Source organism: Macaca fascicularis, chromosome 15 (assembly GCF_037993035.2).
Source record: "Macaca fascicularis isolate 582-1 chromosome 15, T2T-MFA8v1.1".
NCBI classification, from domain to species: domain Eukaryota; kingdom Metazoa; phylum Chordata; class Mammalia; order Primates; family Cercopithecidae; genus Macaca; species Macaca fascicularis.
In genome coordinates, this window is record NC_088389.1 from 121,581,634 (window position 1) to 121,608,404 (window position 26,771).

Genomic DNA, 26,771 nt, shown 5'->3' on the forward strand with positions numbered 1-26,771 from the left:
TGCCCATATGAAACAAAAATTAACATCACATCAATGCTACTCAATAATGTCCTTACTAATCTGGGACAAACCTCAAGGTTTTTCACTGCCTCTTCCTCCTCTATTATATTAAACCTAGTATTTTGTCTACTTTTCTTTTTTTATTATTAACCTCTTCTGTTTAATAGTTAAATAAACATAGTCCTATGGAGCTAAAGAGAAGAAAAACTGCAAAGAGTTCTAAGGTGCAGAGAGCAGAGGCAGAGAAAGAGTGGGTGCTCCCTCCCTGCTATGTGAGTGCTGAAGTCACTCACCAAGTAACTGCTGGAGGCTGTGATATTATGAAATACATATTTGGTCTTCATCCCTGTTTCCAGACATACAGCTCTTAAAACTCTTGGAATCTCTGGAGAGATAAATGTATCTTTCTTATTTCTCCAATATGTTTATACTTTTTGGAATTGATAATAATTATTTTTAAGTCTGATAGGAATTTGAGCCAGGTACAGTGACCCATGCCTGTAATCCCAGCATTCTGGGAGGCTGAGGCCAGAGGCCTGCCTGAGCCCAGGAATTCAAGATCAGCCTGCGCAACAGGGTAAGACCTCGTCTTGATTTTTAAGAAAGAATTTGAGAAATTATGTTTCTAAAGAGGATGAAAATTGTGTCCCCTTGAGAATCTTAACAATTCCAGGGCTTGTTTCCTTTTGTGCAGACCCATGCCAGGGTCACTGCAAAAGGAGCCAGCCTGGGTGCCAAGAGACACACCAGAGGTGAGGACTGGGGCCTGCAGATGGGAGACAGGAGCTCCAAGAGGGAGAAGTCTCAGGCACCATGTGCCTTACAACTTGTAAGAAATATGTAACACAAAATGATGAGAAATTTGGGTTCCACATACAAAAAGAACAAGAAAAATGGGATACTAATTCTCAAATTATTAAATACGTTAAGCACTGGTACTTTAAATTATTAATTAACATAAATTAGCGCTGTGGAAAGCTGTCTACAAAATGTTTCTAACTAAAGAATTAAGTAAAACAGCTTAATTTGCATTCAATGGGTAATTAAATATTAGCCATTTTACAATATTATAAACTCTAAGGCTATACATCATCCTAATTATGGCCTAAAAGATGTCTGTCGTAGTAAATTTTATCCAGAAAAATATGCATCATCTCAAAGCACATGCCAGTCTCATAGTTACCTGATATATGTGGTTTTTTTACATCTAGAATTTCTTCTACTTGGGAGCACTTGATAATCAAAGAGGGGACCGGGTGTGGTGGCTCATGCCTGTAATCCCAGCACTTTGGGAGGCCAAGGCAGGTAGATCATCTGAGGTCAAGAGTTGGCGACCAGCCTGGCCAACATGATGAAACCCCATCTCTACTAAAAATACAAAAATTGGCTCATGCCCATAATCTCAGCACTTTGGGAGGCTGAAGTATGCAGATCACCTTAGGCCAGGAGTTTGAGACCAGCCTGACCAACATAGAGAAACCTCATCTCTACTAAAAATATAAAATTAGCCAGGCGTGGTGGCACATGCCTGTAATCCCAGCTACTCAAGAGGCTAAGGCAGGAGAATTGCTTGAACCTGGGAGGCGGAGGTTGTGGTGGGTTGAGATCGTGCCATTGCACTCCAGCCTGGGCAACAAGAGTGAAATTCCATCTCAAAAAAAAAAAAAGAGAAAATAGCCAGGCATGGTGGTACGTGCCTGTAATCCCAGCTACTGGGAAGGTGAGGCAGGGGAATTGCTTGAACCCCGGAGGCTGAGGTTGCAGTGAGCTGAGATCTCGCCACTGCATTCCAGCCTGGGCAACGGAGTGAGACTCTGTCTCAAAAAAAAAAACAGAAAAAAATATATTAATAATCACAGCAGGAACTCAATAAAACACACCTTTAGAAAGATACATTATGAATTTCAAAGACGTAAAGGAATAGCAAAATGACAGTTGTATATAAGCACAAATAAATGAAACAGGAACTGCAAATCCAATGAGCAATGGCTATTCCCAACAGCAAGAGGAAGAAATTATGACTCAGCATGTTATGCAACCAATAGGATCAGATACTATTTTCAGTTTCATACCAGGAAATGAGCCAGGTTATGACAAAGAAGATAATAATCCTTTGAAATGCTCCCAAAAATATAATTAAAGCAAACAATTAAACAGTTTGCTATTTTAAGAGGGAAAAAAGCAACTGTAAGGAAGGCCTCTGGTTCACTTCAGCAGTCTGTAGGACCTGCAGCCTACGGTAACTACAGTCAAGGGACTACGAAAGTGGGGAAGATTAAAGTATCTACTTTCAGTTCTCAGATAAATCCAACACATAATGTAGGTTATTTGTATGTTTCTGGAAAAATATGAACAATCTGATTATTAAAGGAAAACGTTAGTGTCAGATGCATGTTTTTTTTGTTTTTTTTTTTTTGAGACCGGACTCTCTCACTCTGTCGCCCAGGCTGGAGTGCAGTGGTGCAATCTCGGCTCACTGCAAGCTCCGCCTCCCAGGTTCACACCATTCTCCTGCCTCAGTCTCCCAAGTAGCTGGGACTACAGGCACCCGCCACCACGTCCGGCTAATTTTTTGTGTTTTTAGTAGAGACGGGGTTTCACTGTCTTAGCCAGGATGGTCTCGATCTCCTGACCCCGTGATCCACCCTCCTTGGCCTCCCAAAGTGCTGGGATTACAAGCATGAGCCACCGCGCCCAGCCCCGCATGATTTTTAAATTTGGTTTTGCTTGAAGAATGGTGTTACTACAGAAAGCAGTGAAATCAAGCATTTCAAGGGAAAGGCCCTATGTAGCATTATGCTTTCAAGAAGAATAGAAATAAAATCAAAGTTAACTGAAAATTATAATAAATACCTAATTATCTTTCATTTTGGCTAAAACTTCACCTTCATCCTAATGTATATTCTCCCATTCCCATCACTGAGTTTTTAAAAAAATCACAATAACAAAACAAGCCCTTTTTTGTTTGTTTTTTTTTTTTTTTTTTTGAGGAAGACGCGGTCGTAGGACTTGTGGATCTTTGGTTCGCACGCTCCTGCTCCTGACTCACCGCTGTTCGCTCTCACCGAGGAACAAGTCGGTCAGGAAGCTGCGCAGCAGCCATGGCTTTTAAGGATACCGGAAAAACACCCGTGGAGCCGGAGGTGGCAATTCACCGAATTCGAATGACCCTAACGAGCCGCAACGTTAAATCCCCGGAAAAGGTGTGTGCTGACTTGATCAGAGGCGCAAAGGAAAAGAACCTGAAAGTGAAAGGACCAGTTCGAATGCCTACCAAGACTTTGAGAATCACTACAAGAAAAACTCCTTGTGGTGAAGGTTCTAAGACATGGGATCGTTTCCAGATGAGAATCCACAAGCGACTCATTGACTTGCACAGTCCTTCTGAGATTGTTAAGCAGATTACTTCCATCAGTATTGAGCCAGGAGTTGAGGTGGAAGTCACCATTGCAGATGCTTAAGTCAACTATTTTAATAAATTGATTACCAGTTGTAAAACAAAACAAAACAAAACAAGCCCTGAGTGAAGCCTGCAGGCTGGCTGGGCCGTGGCTCCCTGGAGGCCCACACCAGGGTCATGGCTGCAAACATACCACTGGTGAGAGATGGGAGTTCAAAGAGTGAGAAGTCTCAGGCATCACAGACCTTAAAAGGGGCACATATCCAAAAGCCAAAGGTAACCGTATTCAAATACGACACTTCGATTCTAGCACTAGGTTAAAATCTAAATAAAATGGAAAAACTCTATAAGCTGTTGTGAAGAAAAACTTACAGATGAAGACCAGCAACATTCCTTACAGAAGGGGTACTTACATCAAGAAAAATTGCTGAAGGCTCGCCTTCCCTCTCACATGCTTTTTTATACAAGCCCACCACAGTAATTTCAGGCTGTATGGATTCACACAGAAAAGAGGACTAAATTTACTTTTTCACTAGGAAAAAAAGAGAAAAACTGCCTAGAAACAGTGTAAAATAAGTAATCAAATCCCCGATTTAACTAAAACCACAGGCATGTGGGCAACATGGAATAGGGTCCAATTCCTCCCTAATACTGCGAGTGATGCAGAGTAAGACCATGGGTGGCAACAGCATGAGGACAGCCTCACTGCAGTGCTGCAGATTTTATACTCAACGATGAAGGCAGAAAGTACCTTCCTCAACTCTTAACAGTACCTTGTACCTAAAGCTTATAAAAAATATATAACACAAAATGACAAGAAATTTAGATTCCACATACAAAAAGAACAAGAAAAATGGGATACTAATATTCTCAAATCATTAAATAGGTTAAGCACTGGTTCTTTATTAATTAACATAAATTAGCATTGTAGAAAGTTGTCTACAAAATGTTTCTAACTAAAGAATTAAGTAAAACAGCTTAATGAAGTAAAAAAGCCAATAAAACAAAGTACAGTAGTTTCTTGAGCTTTCATAAGCAAGGACTGGTGGAGAGATATAATTTAAAACTTGTGCACCAAGTAACAGAGGTGTGAGTAAATCTAAAATTACAGTAGTCTCCACTTATGTGTGGTTTCACTTTTTGAGGTTTCAGTTACCCATGGTCAACGGCAGTTTGAAAATATTACATGGAAAAATCTGGAAAATTTCAGCAATACATTACTCATTTGGAAAAACTCAGTAATACATTATTTTAACACCACACTAGGATATTATTTCCTTTAGCATCTTTAAAACAACATGATAGAATGTTTAGAAAACAATCTGATCTGATATAAATCAGATGGTGACTTCCTTAGTCAATTAGAAGAGAATACCTACAATTTCTTTAAAAAGCAATTCATATATACCTATGTCCAGGAAAAGGTTTTTAAAAATTCAGTTATTAGAAAGGATCTATTCTTTAATACAACGGAGGGTCAACAACGTAACTATACCCAAGCTTATTCTCCACTTTATTACTAACACCCAAACCAGAACATCACAGACATAGTCTAGTCCGAGTTCAGGGATGTTAAATTGGTATACTAGGCTTATGCTGACACTTCATGTCTCCACAAATTAGTAAACGGGCGAAGTCCTAAATTCAGTCACTGCTTCATCAAATATATGCCAGATACCATGTTGAATGATTTAAGCAAAGCTACAGAATGCAACTGTGGGGAGCTGAAATGTCAAATCCTGGCTCAAGGCCACCACTGTTACCACTGTGAGACCTGAGAAAAGTTGCTTAATTTTTTTAAGCCTATCAATTCCCTGTCTTCCTATATGTGTTTATATATCTAGCAAATACTTAAAAAGGTTTTACTATGTGTGGCCACTGTCCTAAGAACCTTACAAATATTACTTAAACTTCCTATCAGCCTTATGATGTAAGAACTCATGACTTTCAACTTACAGATGAGGATCCACTGAGGCACAAAGGAGCTGCTGTTACTTGCCCGGTACAGTCTGAGCACAGGCTGTCTGGTTTCAGGGTTTTGCTCTTAACCATTACTGCCTATCACTAGTTACCACACCCCAGATCCCCAACGCTGTAAGCCATACTCCCATCCTTCCCCTAAGGACTTGTGACCGTGCACCTGAGAAAAAGGGAAATGCTGAAACTCGCACACTGGCTCTGTGCGCCACTAATTCCTTGAGACCTACAGCAACACCACAGTTCACTGGGTTCAACTGGGGAAACCTAGGGAACTGGATGCAAAGCGCCCGTCAGCTGACTGTAATCGAGTTCTGACTTGAGTTTTCTCTGGAAACCCCCAAACCCACAGTGTGGCAATGCCTCCCAGTACATGACTCTATAGACTATTAAAATCAAAAGGGCCAACCCCAAAATATCTCCTTCGTACCAAAATTCCAAATCAAATAAACACTCCCTAAGGGAAATGCACAGATGACAGGCTGGCAGGGAAGCCCATGCCCACTCAGCAATCTTATCTGGAAGGTTACACTTACTAGCAGAACTGAGTAATGACTTCTGTTGATTGCTGCTCCACATGTAACAAAACTCTTGGCATTTAAAATGATGCTTAACATGGTAAATGCAGAACTTCTATTTCTGATGAAAAGATAATATACCATAAGTAGTTTACTTTCACTTGGCAGGAAAAAAAACCTCACCATTATTGCCTTGCTTCATGAACCCTCAGGCTCTGTAACTTTGTTATTTAAAGTATGGTTTGTAGAACAGCAGGATTAGCATCACCTGCAAGCTTTTTATAAATGTAGAATCCCAGGTCCTATCGCAGACCCACTGAAACAGGACCTACATTTTTAACAATGTACATTTTAACCCAGGTGATTTATACACACAATACAGTTTAAGGAGCTCTGGATACTTAAGCTAATCCACAAGGAACTTGACAATCTCACCATCCATAGGATAATATGCTGATCCACTATATTGAAAATGCTACTGAGAAAGCAACGGCCATAACTGGATTCATAAACGTAAGGGTAGTGAAGACTTAACACACAAATGTCTGTAGCAGTTTTATGTGTAACAGCCCAAAACTCAACACAATCCAAATGTATTTCATGTAGTACATCTGGGCAATGGAATACTACTCAGCAATAAAAAAGAACTATTGATTAAAAAAAAAGCTAGTGGAATACGTACAAAAATTAACATATACGGCTGCATTTACATGAAATTCAAAAATACGGAAATTATAGAGATACAAGTTCAGTAATTGCCTGAGGACAGGTTGAGGGGAGCAGGGAGGGGCCAAAGGAAGAGATAGTAAAGGGACCTGAGGAAATTTCTGGAGGTAATGGACACATTCATTATCTTGATTGTGGTGCTATTTTCACCACAATCAAGTCAAAAGTTATCAAATTGTACACTTTAATATGGACAATTTATTTTATGTCATGACACCTCGATAAAGCTATTTTAAAGAATTATATGATCTAATTGATCTGAAAATCATAAAGCCAACAAAAGAAAGCTCACTGGTTTCTTGAGCTTTCATGAACAAGGGCTGACGGAGAGATATAATTTAAAATCTGTACACCAAGTAACAGAGGTGTGAGTAAATCTAAAATTGTAGTAGCCTCTCCTTAAGTGCAGTCTCACTTTTTGAGGTTTGTTACCCATGGTCAACCCCGATTAAAAAATATTACACGGAAAAGTCCAAAAATAAACAACATGTAAGTTTTAAATGACACACCATTCTGAGTAGCATGACAAAATCTTGCATCATCCTGCTCCATCCCTTCTTCAACACAAGAACGGTGAGTATAGTGCAGTAAAATATTTTGAGAACAGACTACATTCATATGATTTTTATTACAGAATATTGTTATACATTGTTCTATTTTGTTCTTATTGTTGCTAATATCTTACTATGCCTAATTTACAAGTTAAACTTTATCATAGGCATGTCTGTATAGGAAAAAAACAGTATATATAGGGTTTGGTATTATTTGTGGTTTCAGACATCCACTAGGGGTCTTGGAGTGCATACCCTAATAATAAGGGGTCAACTACTGTATAAAGAAAACACTAAGAAAAAAGGGTGGGAAAAGAGAAAGGTGGGAAGGAAGAATTTAAAACAGGAAATATATAAATTCTGCCATCGTTCAATAGAACTTTCTAAAGAAACAGTGGATCAAGTACACTACATAAGTGTAATAATGACAACAAGGTAGTACCAAAATACAACCCTTAACATTATTAGAATAAATCCACAGACAGAACAAACCAGAGAAGCACCTAACATAGTTAAGATTATTTTTAAAATGTAAAATCACCAAAATCAGAAGGCACAGAAAAGCATAATGACAGGCCTAATACCAAACACATCAATATATTTAAAGAAGCTGTATCCATCCACTACGAAAAAGATTAGCCAGGCAAGGTGGACTGAGTAGTCCTAGCTACTCAGGAGGTTAAGGCAGGAGGATCGTGTGAGCCCAGGAGTTCAAGGCTACAGTGAGCTATGACTGTGCCACTGCACTGCAGCCTGGGCAAGAGAGCGAGACGCTGCCTCTAAAAACAAGAAAACTATATACTGAACTATGATTCAAAAGGAGAGGGATGTTAATAACTCATAAGAGAAAATAACTGACTCCTAGATGCTTGTTTTCATTCTCCACCATTCTTGGTGAGAGGATAAAGAAAACTAAAATTAAGATCTGTAAGTCACTGTGCCAGAAACAAAGACAGTAAAGTGTTCTACCAGTTAATCTTTCACACGCCATAATTCAGCACTTCCAATTTCTAATAATTACATCAAATTAGGAAAATAAAAAGTAAAATATATACTGGATTGAATCTAATAAACTACATTAATTACATACTTTTAGAAATCTCTTCGACCCTCAAACAAACAAAAAAGACACAGTGAACATAAATAAACAATTCAGGTCAACTTGGTGGACTGACAAAAAAATTCTGCAAACTTTGAAAATGTTCTTTATTAAGCAATTCTTTTTTTTTTTTTTTTTTTGAGATGGAGTTTTGCTATTGTCACCCAGGCTGAAGTACAATGCCACAATCTCGGCTCACTGCCTCCCAGGTTCAAGTGATTCTCCTGCCTCAGCCTTTCAAATAGCTGGCATTACAGGTGCACGCCACCATGCCTGGCTAATTTTTTGTACTTTTAGCAGCAACTGGGTTTCACCCTGTTGGCCAGGCTGCTCTCAAACTCCTGACCTCAGGTGATCCACCAGCCTGGGCCTCCCAAAGTGCTGGGATTACAGGCGTGACCCACTACGCCCTTGATACTTTTAAACACATCTTTCAAAATTTTAATATCTAATATAATCAGTCCCAATAGATTTAATGCACCTAGATAAAAAGTTTTTGGGGTCCTCAGTAATTTTTAAGAGTATATAAGTGGATCCTGAGACCAAGACATTTGAGAACCATGCTATTCTGTACCCTGCCTGTGGGATTCTCAATGAGACAGCAGCCTTCGGTCACTGGCGGTGACTGCAATCCCCGCAACCCCTCCTTAGGCTGTCTCTGCTCCGGTAAATTTGTATTTGTGTACATGCACAATTGTCTACAAGCTAAAAAAGTTTTAAAAATATAACTGACATCCTTTCTCCACAATGAGCTTCAGGTTTGGGTGAAATGGAAAATTAGTCTTCACAAAAAACTTTCCTTCGGAAAAGGAAATGGAGAAAAATTAATACTTCACAGCTGGCCTCCCAGGTGATCTAGAGCAAACTGCCCCACTTCCCCTCAAAGCCTCCTCTGTAAAAATTTTTATCTTAAATTTTAACTTTTATCTTAAATGTATTATGTTAAGAATTGCTGGCCAGGCGTGGTGGCTCAAGCCTGTAATCCCAGCACTCTGGGAGGCGAAGGTGGGTGGATCACCTGAGGTCAGGAGCACCAACCCATGAGGGATCCACTCCCATGACTCCAGCACCAGGCCCCACCTCCAACACTGGGGATTACAATTCAACACGAGATTTGGGTGGTGCCAAGTACCCGAACTGTCTCAAAGACCCAGCAGTCAGTTCCTACTGTTCATCTTACTTGGCCTGTCAGCAGCACTTAATCACACCCTCCTTCTTGAAACATTTTATTCACTTGGCTTTTGGAATACTGTTTTCTTCCTAATGTGGTATATGTACACCATGGAATACTATGCAGCCATAATAAAAGAATGAAATCATGTCTTTTGCTGCCCCATGGAGCTGGAGGTCATTATCCTTAGTGAAATAACTCAGAAATAGAAAATCAAATACTGCCATGTTCTCACTTATAAGTGGGAGCAAAACAATGGGTATATATGAACATAAAGATGGAAATAACAGACACTGGGGACTCCACAGGGGAGGACAGTGGTGAAGGGGGTGAGAGATGAAAAATTACTGATTGCATACAATGTTCGCCATTTGGGTGATGGGTTCACTAGGAGCCCAAACCTCACCATTACACGATATATGCATCTAACAAACCTGCACATGTACCCTCTGGATCTAACATAAAATAAACATGAACAAGTAAGAATATTTTCTTCCTACCTTCCTACCCTCGCTGACCTTTCTCGATCTACCTCTTTCACTCCAGCCTCTAAACATCACAATGCCTCACAGCTCTCAGACTTTTTTTCTCTCTACAGTAACCCCCTAGGTGTCTCATCCAGTGGTCATGGCTTGACACAGCATTAACATTCGGATGACTCCGAAGTTCACCTGGGTCAACCCGCCTCAACTCCAAATTCATCTGCACGTGGATGTCCACTAAGCATCACTATCTTCACACATCAGACTTGAACTCCTTAGCAAGACCTCCCATCCCAATCTGGCAAAGGATCAGTCGGCTGTCCTAATTTACCATCACAACAGACAGTCCAACTGCTCCACTCATGCTCATTCCATCATTCTCAGTGATGTCCTAAGAGCAGCAGGAGCTTGGGGAGAAAAGACAGAGGATCAAACTCAGGCAAGTTCAGCAGGATTCTTGGAATTTCAGGTAGTGGCAGACAGAAAGGACTGCAGGAGAAGGTTCAGCCTGAAGATAAGATGAAATAATTACAGTATGGCTAACATGTTTATACCAATAAGATAGAAGCCAATTTGCCCTTTCAATCGCGTACCTACCATGTGCTCATTACTAGACACTAGATATAAGTGAGGAAAAAAACCAACTCACGGTTCTTGCAATGGGGAGATATGGAAAGTACCAGATGGTAGAGAGAATCCACATTTTCTGATTCCACATCAAGAGATCAAGATCAATAAACTTACACCAAAATAATTCAAGAGTTCATCACATTTTAATAATGTATAAAATTTAAACTGTCTACAACAAAATAAACATCATCCTGTGGCAATATCTTCGAGAAAATGTTAAACTGAGCAGATCTTGTGACATCCTCAGAGTATCATTCCATTCTGAAATATAATGGAACTTCAAGCTTAAGAGAAAGACGACAGAAAGATAGGTCATGTGGTTACCAAAACATTAAAGAACACTCATTTATACAAAGAGAGCTAGGCTAGGACAGGAAGAGTTTGATTCCAATATTAAACCTCTGCAGAAGAGAGGTCAAGAAGTTTGATATGTATGTGCATCTATTACACTGTAGCGGGTCTGTTAATTATTAGCGACTTGTTTTGTGTTACTTTGAGCCTTTCAATAATAAAATTCGAATGTATCCCAATTCTCAAACTGAAAGGCACGCTAACAAAAAAAAAAAAAAAGAGAAGCACTGCTTGAAAAGAGGTTTATACCCTAAAACTTACATTGGATTTTTCATACAGAATTATTTCATTCAGTTATACAAAGATATTCTTTGTATTTCACAGAGAGAACTTTTTTTCATAGAAAAATGCACATGGACGGTAGATTTTCAATCACATGAAGAACAGATAACCAGACACTGAAAATTTCCAAAATTATTTCTTTCTATAAAACCTTATAACAAAATGTTAAGAAAAAAATTGTTAAATAGATGAATTTTGTCAGCTGCCCCTTTTAACATAATTACATGTATTTCAATTCAGCTTTGTACTTACACAGCTAAATTAAAGCTTTTGCAATTTTATTTCATCAGAGAAACAAAAAGAAGGTATGGATGCTGGCATTTTAAAGGATTACTGTGGAAGATCATTTACAAAAACATCATTGCCTCACACTAAATTCTGTAATCTAAAATCTAATGAAAACCTATTTTAAATATTTCTTTATCATTAGGTAACAATTCTTTGATGTCTCAACTTGAGAGAACTAGGTCTATCCCTTCAGAGTTTCCACTTAGAGAATTCTAAAACTGTTTTCTATCTCATCATGAAATATCATCTAATTTAAATGTTACTAAAGGCAAGAGTGGCCCTCAGTGAGGTAATTAACATGTCCACTCCCCATATTCTATACTGCTAACGTGCACAACGTGGGTCCCAGTAGTGATGTCAACACTGCCACCACAAACTACTGGAAGGAAGGTGCACACCTGGAAGCCCTAGAAGGAATAGTGAGAAACAACAGCTGTTAATAGATCCTGATAATTTCATTGCTGTGTAGCCTTGCTGATGCCTAATATTTCAAAATAATCAGTTTACTGCTTCTAACCCAGGCAACCTAAACTTGAAGAGGGAAGGGGACTTGTAACAATGATTAACATTTTAGAAATCTAAAAATTCACCATTTCCTTTGAATGAAACATCTCAAAAATAGTCATATGACTTTTTTTTTTAATAAAAGAACAAAAGAACTAAATTTTATTCTAGGATTCAAGTTACCGTTTAAGAACAGACTTTTTAAGATACTAGGAACAATAAAGTAAATTTGGTGACTCTGAATGAAATACAGAACTGCTTTCTGATCTCTATTTTAATAAAATAGAAGAACTTTCAAATAAGCCGTGTCTTTAAGTTGCTTATAAACTCTCTTTCATTAAAAACACACAGAGTATAGGAAATCACGGTGGCCAAAGAGAAAACACATTTGCCTTTCAGATCCCAGCAATTCTCCAGTTGTAGAAAATGTAAATATAACAGGAGGAAAGAGGGAAAAGTGGTACCCAACAGACAGGGGTGAACCCTGATTTGTATCAGTGCTAATACTGCCACAATTTAAAGATCCTTATGGTTCAACAGCCAGCTCACAAAATTTCTGAAAATTAGGCTGGGAGTCATGGCTCATGCCTGTAATCCCAGCACTTTAGGAGGCCAAGGTGGGGGGATCACTTGAGGCCAGGAGTTCAAGACCAGCCTGACCAACATGGCAAAACCCTGTCTCTACCAAAAAATACAAAATAGCCGGGCGTGGTGGCTCACGCCTGTAGTTTCAACTACTCAAAAGGCTGTGGTGGAAGAATCACTTGAACGCAGGAGGTGGAGGCTGTAGTGAGCCAAGATCGTGCCACTGCACTCCAGCCTGAGCAAAGAGTGGAACCCTATCTTTTTTTTTAAAACAAACAAACAAACATTCCTGAAAATTTCACAATCACCTGGAGTTCGTGTGAGCAGGCCCCGGCACACCACTGCCAAGGCATTGAATTCCTGGACGGTCTGTATATGAAGCAGCCCCGTAAGTACTGTCAGAGACAAAAATCTAACAAATCAAGTTATAGATCCAATTGCCTTTTATTTATGATTCATGAGTCAGGGCAGCCTCCATTCTACAAAACAGAATAAAAGCTCCCATAAGGCAATGGCAGAACAGCGGGTTTTGTAAGGTAGAAACAAGAAAACAGGACAAGAGGGAAAAAAAACCTAACTGGTTAACAGGTTACATCAGACTTTGCGGGGGGAGGCGGTTGTTTCTTTGGCAAGGGTTAAAGCAGAGCAGACTTTCTTACTAAGCTGACTCAGGTAGACTGGAATCTCCTGTTTTCAGGAAAAACTGGTCTGTTTTGGAATCCGTCTGCTTCCTTAATAAAGTTTCAGTTTGATTATGTGGCATTTTGCAGGAGTGACTATGTCGATCTAATCTGGTCTGCTGGGGTTTTGAGCAGGAGCTCAGTCTGAAACAATGGCCTCCCATCATTTTAACAGTACAATGCAGGATCCTCCACCATCAGTATCCATGAACATCCACTGGCCACGTCACTTCCTCCCAAGGAAAAAATAAGCCTAGAAGCTCTTCTCTCAGAAAATGAACAAACTTTATGAGAAGAACTAGTGAAAAGAGGGCCAGAAAGAAAGATGGAGGCCTCTGTGCAGTATCTGAAAACCCTTTTCTCCCCTCCAAGACCGAGTCTCACTCTTGTCACCCAGGCTGGAGTGCAATAGCACAATCTCGGCTCACTGCAACCTCTGCCTCCCAAGTTCAAGCGATGCTCGTGCCTCAGCCTCGCCGGTAGCTGGGATTACAGCAACACATCACCTTGCTTGGCTAATTTTTTTATTTCGAGCAGAGATGGGGGGTTCACCATGTTCACCAGGCTGGTCTCAAACTCCTGACCTCATGTGATCCACCCACCTCAGGCTCCCAAAGCGCTGGGATTACAGGCATGAGCCACTGTGCCTGGCCATAAATGCATTTTGTTAGACATGCAAAAGGATTTTTCTCTCCCATAAAAGAGAAAAAGTTTTAAGAAAAGTTTTAAGGTCAAAAACCTTAAAATTAGGGGGCCACGAACAGTGGCTCATGCCTGTAATCACAGCACTTCGGGAGGCCAAGGCAGGAGGATCACTTGAGTCCAGGAGTTCAAAACCAGTCTGGGAAACATGAAACAAAAATCACAAAACTTAGCTGGGCGTGGTGGAGCCCATCCCTGCTACTCGGAAGGCTGAGGTGGGAGGATCACTCGAGCCCCGGAGGTCGAGGCTACAGTGAGCCGAGATTGAGCCACTGCACTCCAGCCTGCACAACACAGGGAGACCCTTTCTCAAAGAAAAAAAACCAAAAACACCTTAAAACCAAGAGCCCAAAAGCTATTTTTCTAGAAATGTAAAATCTTGGCTTTCCTTGAAAATAATGAGAAATTTAAAAAACTTCTAAGCCCCTCAACCAACTGAACTGACCTTCTTTTGGCCAAGGGGAGCACAGAGACACCTCAGAGGCTGAATTCCTAGCTATGATGTGATGGGAGGTCAGACCATCTCCCTCAATAGCCGCCTAATGGCTATTCTTTTTAACAGGCTAAAGAGAAACCAGCCCTTGCAAGATGCCACTGCTGATTTCAACCAACAGCCTGAACGCTGCCCCGCCCTTCTGTGGTTCGGTCAAAACAACCAACCAGCATTTCTTCCTGGTAAGAAACTACCAACCACAGGGTGGTTCTGGCCCACCTACAGAGGAGGCGCAATGAGGGTTTTCCTGTCCTCTGCTGCTTCTTTTTTGAGACAGAGTCTCGCTCTGTCACCCAGACTGGAGTGCAATGGCATGATCTCGGCTCACTGCAACTTCCGCCTCCCAGGTTCAAGCAATTCTTGTGCCTCAGCCTCCCTAGTGGCTGGCACTACAGGCTAGGATTACAGGCATGTGCCACCACGTCCAGCTAATTTTTGTATTTTTTTAGCAGAGACAGGGTTTCACTACGTTGGCCAGGCTGGTCTCGAACTCCTGACCTCAGGTGATCTGCCCGCCTTGGCCTCCCCAAGTGCTAGGATTACAGGCATGAGCCACGGCGCCTGGCCCTCTGTTTCATCTTTTGACATCAGAGGGACCAAGACTCCATCCTCAGATCATGCTCTGGCTGCTATTTGTTAAACATGGGTCCCACGGAAAGGCCTGAAGCTCAAACGTGCATGTGCCTGTTTCTCCTTTCATAAATATTCATGACTCCTCCTGCAGCTTACTGACTATGTATACCTGGCCACCCTGCTCAGCGTACGTTCCTGTTCCCTTTAGCCCACCTTCAAAGTGCCAGTTTCTGGGTTCTGACCAGAGGCTGCGCTTCCCAGCATGTGGCAATGGCCACCTTGCAGGCTGGAACCCTTTATGAGACATAAAGCTCTCCTTTCGAAAGTTATGAACCTTGTCATTCTTCAGCTGACAGTGAGAAAGAAAAAAAACATTCAATAAATAAGAAATGTCTGCAGGTTTCAAGATAGATGAATCTTTTAAAAACTGGTCTTATCTGGCACATATAAAGAATATATTCATATACATGTAATAAAGCATAATCATAATAAACTCCAACACAATCACCACTCAACGCTAGATCTAGGTCAGAACTAACACCTGTCTGCCACTGAGCTCTTCAACTATCCTTCCACCTGAATTCCAAACCAAAGATAACCATCCTTGTAAAGGATGTGTATATGTGATTTCATTACACACTTACACATCCCTAAACACAAACTGTTTAGCTTTGAATGCTATTAATTTTATAAAACATAAGTCGTACTTTTAAATCAACATTATGTTTCAAAGATTTATCCATATTGGTACATGTGCATATTTTCATTTATGTACACTGCTCTCTACTATCCAATTGTATAAATATAACAAACATTTTTCCATTCTCCTGTCATAGAAATTTGGTTGTTTTTCAGCTTTTCGCTATTAACAATGTAAGTGTCCCTAGGACACATGTGCAAAATGTCTGCAGAATAATGTAGTTTCAAATCCAAGTAGCAACCCATTCATGAGCTAGTCAAGATGAGGAATTTTTTTTAATGACACAGGGTAGTATCAAACTGGAGCGCACAGACAGAGGAACCATAACCTTTGATACTCTCCCACCCCTATGTGTTTACTGGGCCAGAGTGTAGATGTATTTCTTACTACAGGTCCAATAAAAACAGTCCTTAAGTTATCCCTCTATGTAAATACCCCTTAAAAAGTGAACTACCGAGTCTTAAGGAATGTGGATATTCAAATTTGAAAGACAATATCAAATACTTTTCCTAAGCAGTTACACCAGTTCAGCTCCCTTTAGAAGTATAAATCTTCCTGCCTGGTAATCCACTTAACTCACTAACTCTTAGTAAGACCTGGCTTAAGAATTTTTGGCTCATCTGGTGGATGTAAAACGGCATCCCACTGTGGTCTCAGTTGCACGTCTATGACTACTACTGTGGCGGACCATCTTTTCCTATGTCTACCCTCACTCCTGTACCGCTGTGTGAAACGCTTTTCTGTCGTGTCCTCTCGCTGACTTCAAGGCTGTGTATACGTATGCATGTACTGATTCCTGTATGCACTTACCAATGCACACATGAATCCTTTGGCAACTGTGTGTTTCAAGTATTTTCTCCCAGTCTGTGTCTTTTCTTTCTACTTTATTTACAGTATCTTTTCATGAATTGATGTTCTTAAGTTTAATTTGGTAAAATTGATCACCGTTTCCTTTTATGTGTCATATTTTGTGTTTTAAGAAACTCTTCTCTCCGTTAAGATCATTAGTTTTAGTTTCCACTTCTAAACATATTAAGTCTTTGCCATTCCCCAGCGGTCTGCAATGCTGCCTCTGTCACGTATCAGCTTCGCCACTTGGGTGGTCTGTTTGGGGGTTCTGTATTTCAACCCAACGGTATACTTATCTATCCCAAAGCCAGTAACACACCGCCTTCATTTCTATGTCATGATAATAAATCTTGAGTGCGGAAATGGCAAGGTGCTTCATTTTCTTCTTATTTATGAGTGTTTGGCTATCTGGGGGTCTCCTTTTGCTCATCAAGTCCCTCACAAAATCAATACTGAGAGTCGAGGTGTGATTACACTGAATCACACCATTTGTGAGAATCATCTTTTTAATACTAAATCTTCCTATTCAAGAGGGTAATTTGTCCCCATTTATTTTTTTAAACATCTTACAATAAAGTTTTATAATTTCTCCATATACGCTACATGTATTCCTAAGACTCATTTGTGTTCCTGCTTGCCAGGGTATCCTTATTTGACATCTTCCGTCTGTTGTTGGTATAAAGAAAGGTAACTGATTATTTTGAATATGGATCTCATTTCCAGCCATCTTGTGACACTCTTATTTCCAATAATTTATGGTTTCTTTCAGCTTTTTGATGGAGACAGCCATACCACAGGAACTCTGCTATTTCTTTTTTGGTCCTTATGTATTGTTGTTTCCTGCCTACTACACAAACCAGGATTTACAGAATAATATAGAACAGAGGTGGTGACAGTGGGTCCTCCTGTCTTGTTCCTGATTTTAGGAGATGACTTCTAATATTTTATTATTAAGAAAGAGATACCTTTCATCAGGCTAGGGAAGTTTCCTTCTATTCCTAGTTTGCTGAGAACATTTTCCGTGAATACATATTGATATTTCTCAAATGCTTTTTCCTCAATCTACCGAGATACACATACGATTTTATTTTCATTGGCTAACATGAGTTAAAATTTAATATTTTCCAGTGGAAACCACCATTGCCTTCCCGGGAAAGCCCAATTTGGTCTTTTGTTACAACCTGCTGGATTTCATGTATGCTCACAAGTGAGGTTGCCTCCTCCTATTCCTTTCTTCCATTGTTTCTCTCGGATTTAGGTTTAAAGATTACACTAGTCTGAAATAATGAGTTAGGAGTAAACTCTCACTTTACTATCCTATGGAACTGTCTGTATAAGATTGTAAGAATCTGTTCCTTATGTATTAGGTAAAACATCTTAAAAGTAAATCTCTGTCATCAAAAAACTGGGTCTGGTGCTTTCTCTGTGAAAAAGTTTACTGTAAGAACTGGTTTGATCACTTCAGTGATTATATGACTGTAACCAAGCAGCTTAGCTTCAAACTGCATTTAAAAATGTTTTTTCCTTTACTCTTTTCACCCCAGTCTCAAGACGTAGCTTTGAGACAAACTACAGATGTGTTTTCTTTTGTCTTTAAATACAGCCTCGGAATGTGCTTTAAAACTCCACTCCCCTCCTTTTCCCACCTTAGGCTTTCATGCCTGAAGCACATGTATTTACCTGGATGTTTGTTAAGCTTACACCATGCTCACTTATCTGGTCATGTGTTTCCTTAGAAGCTTCAGGGGCCAAATCATGATGCAAACCAGGCACCTCCAGAATTCTCTCCCTAGCAGGAGATTACTTGAAGGCCAGAGTTACTCCCGGCTAGAGACTGACGGCAAGATTGACCGCGACTGATTCGGCCTGGTTGGGCCCAAGATGGTGCTGGCCCCTTCACCAAATGGAACAATTCAGGATAAGCCACAGGAGGAAGTCATGCCATTGGGCACCTCCCAGCCCCCTTGCCTCTCCTGCATTCCAAACCCCTCTTCTCAAACCCCTGACTCTCCAGAAATTGGAAAGCGGCAGTTTTTGGAAAGGATTCTGACCACTTTCCCCCTTGCTGGCAAAAATTAATAAAATTCACACTCTTTATCATACCTCACTCGTTATTTCGGCTTCTTTCTACAAGTGGCGAGAAGCTGGACCCTCTTTTGGTTACATGACTATTCCAGCCCACGATTTCTTCTTGAGTCAGAAGTTTCATATTTATTGGCATAAAGTTTTTTCCCAGTATTTTCTTATCTTTATAATCTCTCCTGTATCTATAAACACATCTTTTTCATTTGTAATACGTATTGTTAAAGGTGCTTTTACTCCACTGTAAAGAGCACGGCCTTGTGTTGATCCTCTGCACTGCATCTCTGTCTTCCATTTTACTCTTTTCTGATCCTTGTATTGTTGCTTTAGTTCAACATTCTTTGAACTTAAAACTTTTAAAAATCTTTTTAAGGTAATGCTTAGCTATTTATCTTCAGTGACATCTCCTTGCTAACTTACGGATTTAATGTTGTACACTCCCCTCAAGTACTGTTACAGTAGGTAGCTAATGGAACACGAGCAGAGCTGGAGAGGGCTCCCCGCAAAACATACACACCAGGAATGTCGGGTGACCATAAGATTGTCAGGCGGCTGTTAACTGTCTCTCTAAAATAATAATTGGTCACAGCCAGCACCAGAGAAAGGCAGTCTCCTGGAAATAGCAGGTATTTCCAGATAGAAATATCTGAAACTGGTGATCAGGAGCTTCCCGATAAGATCTCAGGAGCTGGGCAAGTGCACTTGAGCATGCGCACTGAAAGGCAAAATGGCGGATGACCTCCCTGTAGGAACACGGGACCGCAAAGCGGCAAAGCGCCTCAAGCAGGCAGGCCTACAACTTAGTAAACACACTGCACATGCAGCCCCTCCCAAGGGCTGGCAGGCCACTGCGCATACTGACAGCCCACCCCAAAGGACGAATCACAGGAGAAGCAACAGACGACCCCGGAAGAATGCCAACATATAAAACCCCAATTCAAAAGGTCAAATGGCGCGCCTGATCTCTCAAGTTGCCTACTTGACCCTTGTGCAAGTTCCTCTCGTTCACGCTCTGGAGCTCTTTAACAAACTTCCACTCCTGCTCTAAAACTTGCCCCAGTCTCTCCTCCAGCCTTATGCCCCCGGGTGGAGTTCTTTCTTCTGAGGAGGCAAGAACTGAGATAGCTACAGACCCCTACAGATTCACTGATGCTAACATACTTGTGCTGCACGACATGGATACATCACAGCTAAACAGCACCACTTTAAGCAAATCTATTTGGACATACTGTAATTTTATAATCATTCAGTTTTCGTATTCTTTTCCATTATAGTTTCTTCTTTGACCCATGAGCTGTTCAGCATTCTCACTTTACAAATATATGGTTTTAAAATCTGTAGGTATGGATATGTTTCTGACTGTTAAAGCAAACGAAATGTGGCCTTAGAAGGGCTCTGTACTTCTATACTTGTGGATGAACTGCAACCTAACTTAATAGGTAGAAGAGAGAGAAAACCTAACTTAGGAGTATGCCCTGTAACAGTAGCTGAGGCTTGGCCAGTCCCAGCAGCCATACTTCAATCACTCATACACTGCCCAGTGTTCAAACTGTGTTCAAATAAGGCAAATGCTGAGCTGTAACCAATCCAGCTGTTTCTGTACCTCAATTCTGATTTCTGTATGTCACGTCCTTCTTTTTTGTCTATAAATCTGTTCTAACCACAGGCATCCCTGGAGTCTCTCTGAATGTACTGTGATTCTGGGGGCTGCCCGATGCATAAACTGTTCACTGGTCTATTAAACTCCTTTAAATTTAATTTGGCTGAAGTTTTTCTTTTAACATAACTTAATTCCATCGTAGACAGAAAATATGGTCTCTATACACCAATTTTCTGAAATTTAACAGAGACTTTAAGGTCCTGCACGTGACCCATATTTTTAAACATTTTTTGTGTTCACAAGAATACATAAGTTGGGGTTGAGTCTATTAAATCAAACTTGATAATTATGTTGCTCAAATCATTGAAAAATTTTCATTAACTTTTATCTTTTTGACCTCATGGTAAATTGAGGGAGATGGGTCAATAATTTTGACAATGATGATAAATTACCAATTTATCCATATAATTTTATTTGCGTATCTTGAGACTTTTGTTTTCAGGTGCATACAAGTTTAAGGGTATGTTTCTTGAAAAACTGAACCTTTTATCACATGCAGCAACTCTCTCTCTAGTAATGCTTTTTATTTTGAAATGTATTTTGACCAGAATCAATACTGATATATCTTTCTTTTGGCTAGTAATCTTCAGGTACAAAAAGAGGTACCCCAAATGTGGCTATTATTAACAATATTCAGCTGATGTCAATTATTTAGTCAAATCTGAACATCTATGTCTTTAAACAGCAAGTTTAATCAACCGACATTAATAGTGACTACTGGACTTATTTCAACATCTTACTATTCAATATGTTGTAAGTTTATGCTATTTTTCTGTTTACATTTTTTAAGATTGGATGAACTTATCTTTGATTTTTGTTTTGTTGTTTCTTACTACTGCCTCCACCACCTCCCTATTCATTTGCAAATTTTATGTTCTTTTCTTAGTCCCCGAATTTTATCAAGAATACAAAACCCCTAGATGCAATATTTTAAACTCCCTATCAAAGCAAAGACCTTAAAATTAAAACCTTTATGTCTCCAAAAAGCAAAACCCAATGAAAAAGGTATGAGCCAAGCATGCATCAAGTTATTCAAATTAGAACTGAAGTGAGATTTCTTGAATAAAAATAGATGAATTAATTCCAAACAACAAGAAAAATGAAGATAGAAGACACATGACATTCAAAGAAAAATCAGACCCACTGTCTGTTTTAGTACAACCTGTGAGCTAAGAATGGTTTTTACATTTTTAAATGCCTGGGGGAAAAAATCAAAATAAAAAATTGTTTCAAAATACATAAAAATCAAATGAAATTCAAATTTTGGTATGCATAAATAAAGCTGTATTGGAACAGAGCCACACACCTTTGTTGATACATCATCTATGGTTGCTTTCATACTATAAAGTCAGAGTTGTATAGCTGCAACAGAGACCATATGGCCCCATGAAACCTACAATATTTACTGTATGACCCTTCAAGATAAAGTCGGCCTGCCTGTGATTTTTAACATGTTAAATGAGTGGATTCTATTAAGATACTGTTAAGACACTTAGTTTCCACACGTCCTTCAAAATCTCGGAATCATCACAGTAAGTCTACTGTAATGTTACAATAAAAAGTATCATGAATAAATATGGAGGAACTCCCAAGAAAAAATGGAGATAAGAACTAGCCCAGAAAAGAAAAGTTACAGCTATGATCACAAAAAAGAAAATGCCACTGCAAAGACAGAAAGAGTTCCAGAAAAACCCCAATTTCAGAATCCATAGAACAGAAAGACACTCTGGAACAAGCATCAAGGTAATTCGAACAGTGAAACCAATCTTAGCCACCCCCGTGCATATATGTAAACTTACAGGTAGCATCAACGTTTCTAAAATCAAGCTCTCTGACCAACTTCCAAACAAAGTTCATGCTCTGCGTCAGAAGGTACATAAACATGAGGCTGAAGCTGGGGAAAGAAGCAGGGCCTAAGACAATACCAGCACAGAACGAGAAGTGGCAGAATAGACAGCTAAGCCAAAAGCCATTATAGAGATTAAAACATGTATTTAAAAAATTTTAATTCTAAGAAAGTGAGAAAACAGTAACAAAACCACACAAGATGCAAAAAGGTGTTAAGTGGTCAAATTCTACAATTCTTTCAAGTAACATGATTTGTTCTGTATATAGCATAGAAAAACATGGAAAGCTTTTCACCTCATTCTGTGAAGGCAAATAACCTTCACGCCAAACCAAAAAAGAATAACACAAAACAAAATTAAAAGCTCAATCTCCTTTACGATTATACCATAAGTACTTTACTGAATCCAGCAATATGTGTTAAAAACCAACACCACCCCTAACCACAATGACCAGGCAGGGCTTATTCTAGTAATGTGTGGCCACTGCAGCATTAGTAAATCTATTAACACAACTCAGAATAATAAAGGCTAAATAAGGCAAATGCTAACATACATCAATTATAATCCTGATGCATATTTTAAAAGCATTGGACAAACTTTAACACTTATTCTTGATTAAAAACAGAAATAATCTCCTAACAAGTTGAAACAGAAGAGAACTGCCTGAATATCATAATTACTGGCAAAATATTAAAGGCACCCACCAAAGTAAAAGAAAGATAAGGATGATCACGCTCACCTTAACAAATAAATACTCTATAAGGGACTGAACCAATATGAAAAAATATGAATACATAAGGTTAAAATGTTGGGGGAGGAGATAAAAATTGCATTACTTGTAGGCAATTATCTATATTGTACTTTACAAATGAAAACACAAGAAAATTAAAGAAGAACAATTAACACAAGTAATTATCCAGCTGACATGATATAAAATAAGCACATAAAAGTTAACTTTTGGCCGGGCACGGTAGCTCCTGCCTGTAATCCCAGTACTTTGGGAGGCTAAGGCAGATGGATCATGAGGTCAAGAGTTGGAGACCATCCTGGCCAACATGGTGAAACCCCATCTCTACTAAAAATACAAAAATTAGCTGGGCGTGGTGGCACGTGCCTGTAGTCCCAGCTACTCGAGAGGCTGAGGCAGGAGAATCGCTTGAACCTGGGATGCGGAGGTAGCAGTGAGCTGAGATTGTGCCACTGCACTCCAGCCTGGTGACAGAGTGAGACTCTAGCTCAAAAAAAAAAGTTAGTAACTTTCCTACAGACTATAATAACAAGACTGCAACAGAAACGAGGGGAGGGTCTCATTCAAAGGAATAAATGCTATAAAATAGCTAGGAATATATCTGAGGGGAAAAAAGATATAAGACCAAGACCAGTGTGCAGAAAAGTATAAAACTTCCTTGAAAGACATTAAAAAAAAGAATGACCCCAAAAAATAAGAGCCATGCACACTATGGAGAGAAAGATTTATTATCATAAAAATGTCAAAATTTTCTTAACAAAATTTATAAAATTCCAATCACAGTTGCAATACAGAAATTTTTCCCCTTTGCCTTAAAAAATAATTCTAAATTAATTTGGAAAACCTGATGTGTGAGAATCAACAGAGAAAACCTTCAAGGAAAAAGAATAATAAAGGGAACCTAGCATCATCTAGATATTAACAGTTTTAAATTTAAAGATACTGGAATCAAATTAAGCACATTAGAGGGCAATATCTATAACACATTTAAAAACAAATAATATAAAAATATCTTTTAAATAAACAAGTAGTTATTAAATAATCCAAGGAGGATGAAGGACGTGAAAAGGCAATTTACAAATGAAGAAAAGGCCAAGCAATGCAGCTCATGCGTGTGATCCCAACACTGTGGGAAGACAGGGAGGAGGATCACTTGAGGCGGGAGTTCAAGATCAGCCTGGGCATCACAGTGAGACCCCCATCTCTACAACAAAATTAAAAATCAGCCAGGCCTGGTGGTTCACACCTGTAGTCCTTAACTCTTAGGAGGCTGAGGCAGGAGGATCTCTTGAGCCCAGGCGTTGGAGGTTACAGTGAGCTATATCACACCACTGCATTCCAGCCTGGGCGATAAAGTGAGACCCTGTCTCCAGAAAAAATCAAAAATTAAAAAAAAAAAAAACTAAACTAAAACCAAAAAAAACCCAAAGAAAGCCAAATCTCATTTGAAAAGATAAAATATCACATAAGCATCTGGGGCAATACAAATTAAAATGCTGAGATGCCTTTTTTTTTTTTTAAATCTAGGCAAACTTCAAAAATAGCAACATTAAATGCTGGCAGGAATATGAGGAAACATATACTGTCTTTAACTTATGGGAATATAATTTTGTAGAATTTATTAATATCTAAAATATAAAATGAACAAATGATAACTGGAACAGTGATTCCCTGTTTAAGAATTTATGCTTATGTACAAGGGTATTCACTACTTTATTATAAATAACATAAACAGAGAAAAAAAAAGATGCTCATTAATGAACAAATAATATAAAATTTTTGATAAGACTAGATTAATATACAGCAGTAAATTGAAAATAAAAATAATAAAACAAATTGATAGTTACTGTAGTTCTAAAAAAAAGTATGATCCTGTATATTTAAAAAACAAAGGAATCCCAAACGTATGTTTGCAAGTATAGTTAAATACAGATATTGTTAAGTCAAAGACTTACGGCAAATTATTATTATTGTCTAATAAATACCTTCATATTTTATCATACATAAAAGACATCTGTAATTATTAAATATTTTACATAATTTTTCAAATTAAATATATTAGGTGCAGTTTTAAAACAAACAGCTACAGGTCATGATTATCTAATTATATAAATATTTAACCAATGCTTATATATAATGTGTAACTGTTTAAATTCGACATTTAAGATCACCTTCAGCATGCTGAAAGAAGAATTTAATAGTGCTTACCAATATCATTAATCACTGCTCTTATTTTGGAGACAAAAGGACCAACTTCACTGGAACTCATTTTGGCTCTTTCCTTAAGGTCAGCACCTGCAAAGTATTTTATTTACAAATATAATCTAGTTGTAAACAAAATTTTAAGGCAAAGAATTGAAAATTTACTTAAAGATTAATATACAACTTCAAGATCAGCCTAATTCATCTTTTAACAGAATGACATTACCTAAGTTCTCCTTCCCAATGACCATGTTCAGCAAGAATAAAGTATTTGTCTACTCATGTGCTTAAAGCATTGCTTCTCCAGCTTTCGGTCTCAGGCCCCTTCATACTCTTAAAGGAAGACACTATAGCTGGCATCTACTGATCTATAGTTATACTATTAGAAATCAAAACTAAGAAATTGTTTAAATGTTTATTCATTTAAAAATACAAATGAACTCATTAACGTTAACATAAAGAACAACAAATTGGTGACACCATCTTGCTTCTTTGCAAGGTCCTGTCAGTTTATCCACCACTGCTTTTGCAGTGTATTAGCACAAATGCCAACCCTGTAAAAAGGGCAGATTACACTTTGGTCAGTCCCTCTAACTTCGTGGATGCCTGCCTTGGGGACAGTCAACCACATGGAAGAAGCATAGATTTAAAGTATGAACAAACTGACAATTTCATAATTATGACTTTAGCACAGAATCATAACTTTGGAACAGAGAAAAATAAACACATGGAATTCTTAAGGGATAATTAACTCTGAGAACAAAGAAGATCTTTAGAAAAATTAACAATCTGAGAAAAGATGGGTCCCCAATTAAACAAACAGACAAACAACAAAGTAAAATTACAGCATAGAAGGCATACACTCAGCTATTTGCCCCTATTAGTCTATTATAAATCAATCATGATGATACATAATACCTTAAGTAAGGGATAGGGTAGGGGCATTCTGATCTCACACACTTCCAGGGGGAGGGAGAACCTCAGCTGACAAAGCACATAGCCTCACATCCATCGGATCTTAGATATGTACACCCTAGAAAATCTCTCACACACCCAAGAAAACACGTACAATAACATTCAAGGAAGCATACAAAGCCTAGCAAAAAAATGGATATAACCTAAATATCCATCCATAGGAGAATAAAACAAGGACATAATTATAATGTTACTTGTACAGCATGAACATGAAAGAATTAAGAGTAAATACAGATAAATCTAATGAATAATACTATTGAAAAAGTATAATTACAGAAAGATACACAGGATAATAAACACAAATTTTAAAAACAATAATGCTATTCAGGGATATAAAACACACAGATGATAAATTCAATTGGTGGTTATGGGGGCTGGGGTGTGATTGGCAATGGGTACACAAAGGACTTCAATTTTATTTGTAATATTGTATTGCTTAGGTTGGGTCGTGGGGGCTAAATATGTGAGTCTAAATGTTTTGGGATGCCTGATACATGTCTTCATCATTAATTTTTCCCTGAAGAATTAATATGTCACAAAGAAAAATGTTGGCACCACCAAAAACAAATAAATGATGTAACTCGATGCCAAACTCTTCTTTGAGGCCCAGTATTTCTCAGTTCCATTACTTTGTAAATTTAAATATTTTACATTTATAACCACTCATCTCAAGTGGGCCATTCTGATGCCCAGCAA

The 26,771-nt window shown here is 38.8% G+C and overlaps 2 protein-coding genes across 37 annotated transcripts in view; one reads left to right on the forward strand and one right to left on the reverse strand.

The window, feature by feature from the left end:
* AUH (AU RNA binding methylglutaconyl-CoA hydratase) overlaps nucleotides 1-26,771 on the reverse strand; it is a 143,898-nt gene that overhangs the window by 77,873 nt on the left and 39,254 nt on the right. For 27 of the 36 annotated variants that reach the window (XR_012424878.1, XR_012424891.1, XR_012424893.1 and 24 more), the window contains one exon: nucleotides 25,107-25,193. The exons of the other annotated variants lie outside the window; for them this stretch is intronic. Coding sequence is in view for 12 of the 27 variants with exons in the window: in XM_074017839.1 (XP_073873940.1) it covers nucleotides 25,107-25,193 (87 nt within the window). In the remaining 15 variants the exon portion in view is untranslated. The remainder of the gene's footprint in view (nucleotides 1-25,106; nucleotides 25,194-26,771) is intronic. 36 annotated transcript variants of the gene reach the window in all.
* Nucleotides 2,976-3,490, forward strand: LOC101865064 (small ribosomal subunit protein uS10). The gene has a single exon (XM_045372989.3). The coding sequence runs from the start codon at nucleotides 3,102-3,104 to the stop codon at nucleotides 3,459-3,461; it is 360 nt and encodes a 119-aa protein (XP_045228924.2). The 5' UTR covers nucleotides 2,976-3,101; the 3' UTR covers nucleotides 3,462-3,490.

What these genes read in the sequence shown, in the direction of transcription:
- LOC101865064 (XM_045372989.3), top strand. Translation starts at nt 3,102, where the DNA reads ATGGCTTTTAAGGATACCGGAAAAACACCCGTGGAGCCGGAGGTGGCA.